General features: G+C 40.2%; 1 protein-coding gene across 2 annotated transcripts in view; it reads left to right on the forward strand.

Moving 5' to 3' along the window:
* The window catches only part of MYOF (myoferlin), a 123,927-nt gene that overhangs the window by 96,327 nt on the left and 15,479 nt on the right, over positions 1-12,121 (forward strand). The window contains exons 39-44 of one of the 2 annotated variants that reach the window (XM_090058807.1): positions 1,660-1,716; positions 3,918-3,929; positions 4,542-4,640; positions 5,768-5,893; positions 9,273-9,428; positions 9,583-9,674. In XM_090058807.1, coding sequence (XP_089914933.1) covers positions 1,660-1,716; positions 3,918-3,929; positions 4,542-4,640; positions 5,768-5,893; positions 9,273-9,428; positions 9,583-9,674 — 542 coding nt within the window. The remainder of the gene's footprint in view (positions 1-1,659; positions 1,717-3,917; positions 3,930-4,541; positions 4,641-5,767; positions 5,894-9,272; positions 9,429-9,582; positions 9,675-12,121) is intronic. The other variant, XM_090058808.1, reaches the window with a different exon arrangement.

Raw genomic sequence — 12,121 nt, forward strand, 5'->3', positions numbered from 1 at the left:
AAGCAAGAGAGCCAGTAAACTCTCCTGAGTTCTCTCCTGGTGTCAATCACTGCTGCTATGGTACAGTTTTAACATGCACTGGGACTTGGGACCCTTGAATCAGAGAAGCACAAGTGGATTGCTACTTCCCCTTTGGATGGAGCACAGAATCAAAATCATGGTATAAAAGATTTACTGACATCCATTTGGGATGACAAGCATATCCCAAAGATGGGGTAGACATGATGCTGCCGTTCCCAAGCACTTTGGTCATTCCAAACTCATATCACTGAAACCTTTCTGCTGCACCAACATGTCTTTTCTTCCTTTTATTTTGTTCTCTTGTCAGGAAGATCTCTTCTACTATTTCTGACTCTTAGTCCTCTGGCACATGTTCATTTAAAGATCCCAGGGGATCTGATCCCTAGTCCCAACAATTGTGCCTCCTGCTAGGTCACAGGTGCATGGTAGGACATGTGATTTTTGGGATAAGAGATCAGATCCCAGTTGCACCTTTTCTACTTGCCAGTGCATGGAGGGGCCGGCATCATGATCACTCCCCTGTACTGGCAAATTGAAACCCAGATGCCCGCAGCCTGGTGAGAATCTGAGCTGTCCTGGGACTAAGGCTGACAATGATCTCATCGTCACCCTGGCCCAAGATAGCCCCAGACATGTTCCAGACCCTGGGGTGTCTCCCCACTTGGCAGCCTCTGATGCCACACACCCGGCAGTCAAGGGAGCTGTAGGGCACCAGGTTAAAAATCCCTGGCAGACCTTCAGCTCCCCAGTCTGGGATCCTCAACCCCCACATAGGGGAGTTTGAGCCCAGGAGTTAACCTCTTGAACGGGGTTGTTTCTACCAGGAGTCTGCTCAGTTGGAGAACTAAGACTGCTCTGGGGGCCATTGCCAACAATCAGCTGACTGTCAGCCCTAACCTAGGGCAGCCCTACACATGCCAGATGTTCAGTTTGAGGCATTATACAAACCAGCCATAAAAATGTTCAACACTTTATGTGGAACATATTTTTGGACAGTCTTCCATTTTATGCCACCTTAAATTGGGTATGCAATGTATTGCTTTTGCCATTTATGCCACAATTAACATGTTATTTGCAGCATAGATGAAATGTGTAGAAGAGCAGTTAATGCCAGAAAGAATGGACTTTTGTTTATACCCTTCATCATACCTTTCCTTATTCTTTTTTCTCAGATATATGAACTACTCTTGATCTATAATATAATGCAGTGGGAAAAAACCCACTCTTCTACTAATTTATTTGAATAGACTTTCTGTTTTAGTTATGTGCATGCTTTTCAAGTTCAAAATCTGTATTGGGAATTTCTTGCTTCAGTTAATAATTATTATAAACAAAATATATAGAACATAGGATTAAAACCTAGCCCCCTTCAAGGTACTGTCCAATCTTTAACTACAGCGGGACCAGGATACCAACTGTAACATGGAAAATCTTACTGTACAGTGCAGTAGACACCTTATGGAGTCAGACATTAACTTAGCTAATGTAATATAATAATACATACAGTAATAGCATGCTTAAAGAATGTTTAGAAGATTTAAAATGAATTAAGCACATTTTTGGAAAGCATAAGTAATGTGCAGATAACGTGCTAAGGACACAGTACAGAAATTTCATCAATTACATTCCAATTTCCAGTGTTTAAGCAGTATGTCAACAGCACTCAGCAAATTGGCTTCTCCATCAACAGTGCATGTATGTATGTACAAAGCTAATGCATGGAGATAACCAAAGTGGGGATTTAGACTCTTTGGTCAAGAGGCTTTCACTTCTCTTTCAGTACTTCTTCCCTAAAGAGATTTTGGAGTGAAAGATGCTTTTATGTCAAGTACAGTAACTATTTTTAACAATTACCAGGGTTCTTCCTTTTTAAAAAAAAATCTTATAATTTCTTCCTATAAATTATAATCTGTTAGGCAAATATTTCTTAATTATTAATTCTCTATCTGGGTTACATCATATTAAAAATCCTAAAATGAACATGAATTTCAACTTTGAATTATTTTATCCAACAGTACACTTTCCAATGGAAAAGCACACGTTTAAACAGTCATAAATAAAAAAGAGAATTATGTAACCCTTCCAAGAATCAACTGTGTCTGGTAATAAAAGCTCTCCATAATTTGTAGCAAATAAAAAATAACCATTTTGTATTTAATAAGGAGGAGCTTTGATGATAGTATACAGCTAAAAAGGGCAAACCGTTACCCGTCTTTGCTGCATGAATGTTTCTCTCCAAAAATCTCAATTCACCATGGAATTATTTTCTTCTGTATCACTGGCTTTGTATGGATGGATCTTGCTTGTAACAACAATATTTTCTATAAATATGTTCTAACAAAGATATTTTCTATAAATAGAGGTATACTATTTCCTGTTTCTATAAGTATTGGTTTAAAACTATCAAAAGACTTTATTTTTTCCCCAAAGTTTCCTTTTCCAAACTTAAGCCAATTAAAAAAAACACATTTGAAGATAAAGCAGAAAAAGAGAAATATCGCTTAAAATCCTTTAGCATCTTGAACTTTATATTCTAATAAAAGATTTAGAGAACTAAATATTACAATCTACAGTAAATCATCCTAATTCAAAATTATTATAATGAATCTTGTTGTCCAGCAATGCAAATAAAAGTGTTTCCTTGGAAAACTATTATGCAAGTATCTTGAAAACAGTCAATTAACGTTTCAAGAAAAGTTAATTTAAAACCATGCAAAATGCTTGAAATATATTGTGGCTCATACATGATCAAATTGGTAATGAGAAGATTTCTGAGGACAAACAGTTTTCACTGCTTTTAAAAAATGAGGCCCTCATGTCAGTGTGAAATAATTTATCCCCATGAAATGTTTCTGATCTCAATTGAAAGTTAGCCATGACAATTCAAGTACAGTGTACCTGAACATCCAGGCAGAATAATTATCTTCAACATAAAGATGAAGTAGTTTGAGTGTGATATACCATAGTGATGTCCATCACCTACTGGGACATTTGGTGTGTACTTAGAAGCTATTTTCCAAATTTTTGTTTGTTTGTACAGGAATTTAATTATTATATTCTAAATTAAAACACAGTGGGTGATATACATGTAAAAAAAATCATTATCACAATCATTGATTCCAAAATAGTCAGGCATAATGTTTGTTGTTTATGAAAAATGTTTAATCATTTCAAAAATTCTTTCTAATAGACTGAACATTTTTCCAATCCTGCAATTTTTTACAAATGTGTACGATTCTTCGCATTTTTCAGACTCCCAAAATTCTGCACTTTTTTACATGTACAAATTGGCAGAAAAAAGGTGAAGGAAAAAGCACTGGTGCTTCAGTATCTACCTTATGAATATGCAAGAACTGAGAATCAGCATAAGGAGAAACTAAAGGGTGTAAAATTCCTTCAGAACTAAATCTTGGAGAATTGGCTGATGATTCTTCCCCTCCTTCTCCCCCCAATACGTTTTTTAACTGAACAAACCATGAGTCCTTCTGTGCAAATCCAAAACATGCCTGTGAGAACTGTAATTTAAAGGGATTTCTGGGCTGGGCTCTGTAAGGCTATATTACATGGACAGTTTCTCTATCTTTTTATTGTTTCAATTAAAAAAAACCCAATATTATAAAATATGGTGATTTTGATGGCTTCCACATTTTTATTGGATATGTAATAATCATTGTAATAAATAAATATTGAATGATATTTAGTGCAATAACTATACTGTTTTAGCAAAACAGGATATCTGAATCATTGTTAAATAATTAAACTTTTTTCAAAATACAAAATTTGGTATGAAAACTGAACTTTCCTCCTTTAAGCTTTTTTCTCCAATGTACAACATTGTTCTTATTTATAATTTGTTTTTGATTTGTTCTTTTTTATGAATGGATTCTCATGAGCAGCTTATGGAAAAGGTAATATATATAGTACTTTGTTTTATAATAACATAGCACTTCCTTGAGAGTGAGAGCTCCAGAGAGCAATCAGTAAGATAACACTGACAGTGTGGGGGGGTGGAGGAAGCATGTGTAGTTTTTCAAAAAGTTCTAAATAAAATGCCACCATTAACTGCTGAGCAGTATGGAACATTAAGAAAAGTTGTGCAAAGTTGAATGTTAACCTCAATATATTCTAAACTGTATTTACAGGAAGCCAGTATTGATCTCCTTTCTACATTAATCTCCTTTCCAAATACCAAAAAATTACTAAATGCCAATTTACTGTCTAAATTTATTTTCTAACTGTCAAATTTCTCATATGCAATTAAATATGGTAATTTGTGCTCTGGGAAGCATACTGGAGTAGGAAGGTCATAGATTTCTGCTGGTATCTTAATTGCTTTGAATGAAGCAATATATTTACCCTTTGAATGTCAGTACTCTATCTTTGGGTCAAACATTTCAATGATAGTGAGTGTTTAAAGTTGGGTGGCATCTGTTTTACTATGAAATATAAAAGAGGTAAAGACTGCATCTTTCTTGAGCTCATTCTTGTCTGCCAGTAACAGGGTTTTTCTATATTTTTAGGAGGAAGAAATTGTTGACTGGTGGAGCAAATTTTATGCTTCAATTGGAGAGCGTGAAAAATGTGGACAGTATATTCAAAAAGGATATGACACATTAAAGGTACTGTTCAGGATAGATTAGAGAGATTCTCTCCAAGTTGGTAGGCCCAAACTTTGGCTGTTATGCATGGTTTTTTAAAAATGACGTTGCTGCTTTTCAAAATCAGACTATTTTTATGAGGTTGTTATTAGGGCTGTGCAAAACACCATTGTTTTGTCTCTACGTCCGTTTCACAGTTTTGAAGGAACAGTGTTTCATTTTCTCATTTCATTTTGTTTTGAAGCACTGTCTCCTTGCGTTTCATTGAAACTTTTTCGCCGTTTCAACTCATTTCGATGTTTTGCCCATAGGCTATAATGGGGAATCATGAAAATGCCTAAAACGTTGTCATTTGTTGCCTGATTCACATGCAAATTGCAGAGATTCCACTAAAGAGACTTGCTACTTTAGTACTCTTGAAGTATTTTCTCATGCTGAACTATGCAACTGTAATATTATAATATAGGTTTTTAGATTTGGGGTTTTCTTTTAGGGGTGTTGGTTTTTTTGAATTAGGGTATCTTTTTGTCTCAGTTCACCAAGGGCTGTATATATGTTTTTGTGGCAGATTTGTGTGGCCCCTGAGCTAGTTGGGACTGAATGTCATTCTATTCAGAGCTCAATCCTGCGTGAGAGTTTTGTCATCGATTTCTATGGGTACCAGAGCAGGCACTAAAGTGAAGAAGACAGACAAACTGAAAATGCCAAAAGCACACTGAGAAGAAGAGGCATGCCATGCTGCCTGTTTAATTTGCCCCTGACAGTAATGTTTAATGAATATTTTTCTTTGTTCATTGATGTATGTATGTTGGAGCCAAACCATTCTTCCTTGTCATTTAAGTGAAGTTAAATCATGGGATTAGAAAAGACCTGTCATCTAGTCCAATATCAGGCACCAGTGCAGGTTGAAATTAGGAAGTGCAGTTGAGGTAGATTTTGAGTAGGACACAAATGGAGGCTGACAGAAAAAAAAAAAGAAGTTAATTTTCTACACAGATTCTGTTCACCCTCTCATTTAAGAGGGAGAAATAAAAATAACATTCTCTGGTTCTATGCTGTAAGATACAATAATTGCCATACAACTTTTCTACACCACCAATGCATGCAGTGCTTGTACTGAATTTTCAAATGTCACTTCTTTTTTTAAGGTGTACCATTGTGAGTTAGAGAATGTACCTGAATTTAATGGCTTGATAGACTTTTGTGATATATTCAAGCTGTACAGAGGTAAATCTGAGGACAATGATGATCCTTCAGTGGTAGGGGAATTTAAGGTAAGAAGTAGGTTTTTTTACAGTAGAAATTAAAAATAATTAAACTTTGACACAAGTGATGAAATAAGTAGAAACTGCCATAGGCGACTGGTAGGGGGTGCACATCCCCCCTGAAGGGGCCAGTGTGCCCCCTGATGGCCAATACTGATGCTGTCAGTAGGGCTAGCGCCCCCCCCCCCCCCGACAGGGCAACCACTATCAGCGGCTTCAGCCCCCCCCCCACCTTCCCCCCCAGATTCAGGAGGCACCAATCACTCATGGAAACTGCTGAAAAGAAGTGAAGTGCAAGAGATGTTCCCCTTGATCCTTAGAAATGCAGGACAACCATGATTCCCGTGAGATCCCTAATTCAGCAAGCCCATGCTTTTGATTATCCCTACTCAGCAAAACACTTAAGCAAGTGATGAACTTTCAGTATAGATTGAAGTTCTGTTGACTTAAGTGCTTTATAACAAATAAGGAGGCAGCTGATGATGCCATAACATCTCAGGATCTGGCCCTTTATTTTCACCACAATAGGCAGTGAAAAGCCAGGGCTAGTGGCACTTAGCTCCCCCAACCCAAACGTGGGGCAGTGGGTAGGGCCATAGAGCAGCCTGAGTGCAGGCTTCAGGTAACTGGAGCTGGGGGAAGGGGCAAGCACAGGCTCAGACACTTACAGCCTGGCATGTGGAGTATGCCTGGCACAGCAGGCAAGTCTCAGTCTGTGAAGGGGAAGGGGCGGAGGGCCAGATCAAGGCCCCCAGAATGATGGAGGGAGTGGGATGAACAGGGCACTGGGGCAGGTCACGGGATAGTTGGAGCCCAGATGGATCATCCAAGGGCACTGGGGGGCTCCTGCTGCTGCGTCTACCCTGGGGGAGGCACAGCGGGGCATGTGCACCCCGGATTTATGTGTGGGATGGAGGTGGGCTGCTGTTGCAGGCTGAGCTCTGCTCCTTGCTGCCTTTGCTGCTGCTGCAGGAGCTGCGTGACACCATGTGCCTGCTGCCACTGGGCGGGGAGGGGACACAGCACAGCCCAGGGACACAAGGCACATGGCATCCAGTGGCTCCCAAGGCAGTAGCATAAGGTGCAGAGTCCAGTGTGTAGCAGACACCTCGCCTCCATCCCACGCTCAAATCTGGGGGCACGTGCCCCCAGGGCCTCCCCCGGGGTTGTACAGTGGCAGGAGCCCCTGTGTGCCCCTGAATGAGCTGCTTGGGACTCCAATCATCCCACTACCCACCCTGGCCCTGGCACCCCATTCACCCAAGCCCCTGCCTCTGCCCCACTCCCTCCCTCACTATGGGGGCCTCGATCTGCCCTCCTTACACCTCTTCTTTCTCCCCCAACTCCTTCCCCTCCACAGATTTACCTCCTGGATCAGTGCGCATACACACTTAGCCACCCCCCCAATAATATTTTCTCCCTCTGCCTATAGGCATCACAGCACATCTCTCACTTGTATAGGGATATAGGTGATTCATTTGGAAAACAAGATTCTGTAAATCCATACCACAAGGAACATGATATTACATCTCAATGGTTATTGCTGTAGTAATTCACCCTATCAGTGTGTTATACAAATAATCTGTTTAAAAAATAAACAGCTCAAATAATACCCCCCCCTCCAAAAACAGAAATCCCAACTCACCACTGTTCAACATCTTCATCAGCATCTTGGACAAAGGGGTAAAATGCACCCTGTTCAAATTTGCAGGTGTCACTGAGACATGGGGAAAAGTGGGCATGTTAGAAGGAAGGAATAGGCTACAATCGGATCTGGATGGGCTACATGGGTGGGCGGATGAGAACAGGATGGGTTTCAACACTGACAAGTGCAGGGTACTGCACCTGGGGAGGAAGAACCAGCAGCAGACCTACACACTGGGGAACTCCCCTCTCGTCAGTGCAGAGGCAGAGATGGATCTTAGAGTCATTATTAAGGCCAAAATGAACATGGGCCAACAGTGTGGGGACGTGGTCAGGAAGGCCAACCATAACTTGTCATGCATCCAGCGATGCATGTCAAACAGGTCTAAGGAGGTGATCCTCCCCCTCTATGTGACACTGGTCAGGCCGCAGTTGGAGTACTGCGTCCAGTTCTGGGCGCCGCACTTCAGGAGGGATGTGGACAACATGGAGAGGGTCCAGAGGAGGGCCACCTGCATGATCAGGGATTAGCAGGGCAGGCCCTACGAGGAGAGGCTACAAGACCTGAACCTGTTCAGCCTCCATAAGAGAAGGCTGAGGGGGGATCTAGTGGCTGTTTATAAACTAGTCAGGGGGGACCAGCAGGCATTGGGGGAGTCCCTGTTCCCCCAAGCACTACCAGGAGTGACAAGAAATAACGGTCACAAGCTGGCAGAGGGTAGATTCAGGCTAGATATCAGGAGGCACTACTTCACGGTCAGGGCAGCTAGGAGCTGGAACCAACTTCCAAGGGAAGTGGTGCTGGCTCCTACCCTGGGGGTCTTTAAAAAGAGGCTGGATGAACACCTGGCCAGGGTTATTTGACCCCAGTACTCTTTCCTGCCATGGCAGGGGGTCGGACTTGATGATCTGCTCAGGTCCCGTCCAACCCTACCAACTATAAAACTATGCTGTACTATTGAAAAAGAAGGTTTAAATTACCGTCAAAAAAGGTTTTGCCATTTCCTCAACTAGCATAAATCAGTTCAGCTCCATTAAAGTCAGTAGAGTTTGGCCAATTACATGAGCTGTACACACTGTTTTAGTGTAGGCAAGGCATGTAAGGTGAAATCCTGCCCTCGCTGATATTAATAACAACACTCACATTGACTTCAACCAGCGGTATAACTGAGAAGGGCAACCAGGATAGCAGTCCTGGGTGTCACCTTTCATAGGGTATGTAGATAGGTGCAAAATTACCCCTGCAGTTGGAAGCTTCCTGTGTCACTCCCCTGTGCAGAACCACAACTTTGTTATGCTCTGACTTAAGTGGAATCAGCGTGTTTCCTATAAAGTCTTTCAGTATAGTGCACTTAGGGAGTAGAATCCAGGGAGGCCGATGAGCTCCATTTTTACTTTATGTACATAGATTTTAAAGCTGGCAATGTAAAGATAAGCCTTTGGAATGAGCCAACAAGCATAAATATGGCAAACCAGATCTTAGCTTGGTGGCGCAACTCTGTTGAAACTGGAGGATCTACATTAGTTTAAAAGAGCTGAGGACCTTTGCCTACGTACATAATGTGTTTGTTCCAAAGCCCAGAGAAGTCAGTGTAAATACTCCAGTTCACTCTAAGAGGCCAAGCTGTAATTCTGATGCTCATTTGTAATATGGACCTACTTTAGGTAGAAAAGAGAGAACAAAAATCTAGCAGTGAATGTCTTCTGTCTCAGTTTGTTCAGTCCTTTCACATATTCTTTTTAGGGCTCCTTTAAAATCTACCCGTTACCAGATGACCCTACTATACCACCTCCTCCTCGTCAGTTCCGTGAGTTACCAGACAGTGGACCTCAGGAATGTATTGTGCGAATTTACATTGTTAGAGCCTTGGATCTCCAACCCCAGGACAACAATGGGCTGGTGAGACTTTTTACTTTTATGATCTTTACTTAAAAAACTAGTGACATCATGATAAACTGTCACACTAAAAAGAATGATATGTCAATCAAAGTCAGTCAATGAAATTCATGTTAAATTACTTAACAGTATTGTTTCCTATCTTGTTTCCAAACAGTGTGATCCTTATATGAAAATATCCTTAGGTAAAAAGGTGATTGAAGACAGAGATCATTATATACCCAATACTCTCAACCCAATTTTTGGCAGGTAAATAATTTTTCTAGTGTTTTCTATCTGTTCTAGATTTGTTCATAATTTTCCCCTATGTTATTATCATCACCATGTTGACTATATACCAGCAGCTGCAGACTCTGCTCATCTAATTTTATGTGTATTTTAAAATCTGTAACATATTCACAATTAAGTTGTATGAAGTTGCAAAATGCTGTAATAAAGTGATGATCTCTTTCCTCTCTATCTTTGAAGCATATGGAATCGTAATGTGCCCAGCATTTCTGTGAATTTAGAAAGCAGATTACTGGTACAGAGCAACCTGTATCGCTTTGTAAGCTGGGTGTAGTCAAACAGTAATAATATAGGTAAATACAAAGTTATTTTTAGGAAGCAAGGATGATGGACTCTATCTGGGAGCTGTGGTTCTGAAAGAGGCTCTGGGAACCGTGCCGGATAATCAACTGAACATGAGCTCATACCATGGTCCTGTGGCCTGAAAGCTAGTGCTGTCTTTGGAGATAGAGACAAGTATATTTCTATCTGTCTTCAGATACAGAGACAGGGAAATATCACGTAGGAATAAAAAGGTTATGTCACCTTCATATTTGGCACTGTGTCCAGTTCTAGTCCACAGTTAAAGAAAGACTGGAAGACATACTCTCAAGCATAGAGTCCACCATCCTTGTATACAGTTATAATAAAGAATATACAGAAAATTCACAGGAGATATAGATGTAAATTGGCAAAGGACACTTTACTTGTACAGTGAAATACTTTATAGTCTAAGGCTGGGGACAGAAATTACACATAAACTGGTATAAGTGATCAGAAACCAATTCAAATCTGTAACACAACAGAAGTTCAGTGTATATAAATTGCTGTCAAAATGGCCAAAGTGGTTTAAGATAAACGTGGATGGGTGTAGTATCAGACTTAACTCATTTAGGTTAAACTGGTTTATTGAGCTTATGTCCCAGATCCCCTCCAGGTTCAGATTAACTCCAGTCCCCCAGCACCCTGGGATGCTTTGCATCTCCATCACAACCCTTCCCCCTCCCCTCCCCACAGGGCCCAAGGTGTCTGCTCCAGCCAGCAGGGAGGCAAGCTCTGCTCTGGTCCACTGCAGGCATGTGGTTGCATTTCTGGAATCAAAAGTGAATGTGTTCACTTGCTTATTGATTTAATCTACGCATTTTAGACTTACCTGTGAAGATTTAATCGATTCAGCCTCCAGCTTTTTGACTGTCTGTACTTAGCCTTAGAAACCATGCCTAAAATATGCAGTGATGAACAGTGCCCTGGAAAATACGATGTCCAATTCTAATGTCTACAGTTAAAGAATGATTTTGATAAACTGCAAAGGAGCTAGCAAGCCATGAGAATAATTAAAGACCTGGAAAAACACGCCTTATGAAAAAAGACTCCAGCCTCTCTGTTTGGCTTATTAGTGGCAAAAATAATGGGCAACTGGATCTCTGTCTGTACATAACGTGAGGAGCCAAACTTTGGTGATAGCCTCTTCAGTTTAGTAGACAAAGATACAAGATCCAAATGTGGAAGCTGATGCTAAACAAATTTGGACTAGGAATGAAATGCCAGTTTTTAAAACTGGGGTTCAATAACTATTGCAACAACTGACAAAAGGTTGTAATGGACTCTCCATCACTGGAGATTTTAAATCAAGTTCAGATGTTTTTCTGAGAGATGCTGTAGTTCAAATAGTTAATTTAAGGAAGTCCAGTGGCCTCTGTTATATAAGAAGTTATTAGCTTCAGGCTTTATGCTTTATGGATCTGACTCCTGATTTTAGGCACTTACATATGAATATTTTGAGTTTCTGAGACTGTATAAAGAAGTGATTGTGACTTGCTAATTGACATCTTCATCTCTTGTGAATTTTCTTTATAATCTTTATTATAATTCTATACAGCTTTCTCCAGCCTCCCAAAAAGTGTGTGTTATGAAAATAGTGCATTTTATTCCTGGAAGGGCCTGTTAAATGTTGACATTTGTATAGCATAGAACTCCAAATTTTACAAAGAGGGATCTCAGAACAATCATCACAGTTACAGCTTGGGCAGTCTAGAAAAAGCATAACATTGAAAAAAGTAGGGAGTAATGATCATTAATTTTCAAGGGTAGATGTCAAGCCCCATGCAAGCTATTGTCCCTGTCCTAGCCGGTGTTATCAGATGTGAAAAATGGAACTATTGCATCAGAACATCAAGATGCTATTTAGCAAAAAAATAAAATAAAATAAATCTCACTTTGCACTGCCATCTCTTACAACTGAAATAGCTGAGTTAAATTCCACTTTTGAATGGCTGCCTTTTGTTGCTGCACATTTGTCTTTAGAATTACAGGGTTGTATGCAACATACCTCTGACACTATGTGAGTGTGCATGCAAAAGGTCAACATAGAGACAATACAATAACATGAACATGGAAGATTAATTGGATTTTTTTTCCAAATGCAAGCA

Source organism: Crocodylus siamensis, chromosome 7 (genome assembly GCF_052110815.1).
Source record: "Crocodylus siamensis isolate JL-2025a chromosome 7, ASM5211081v1, whole genome shotgun sequence".
NCBI lineage: Eukaryota > Metazoa > Chordata > Crocodylia > Crocodylidae > Crocodylus > Crocodylus siamensis.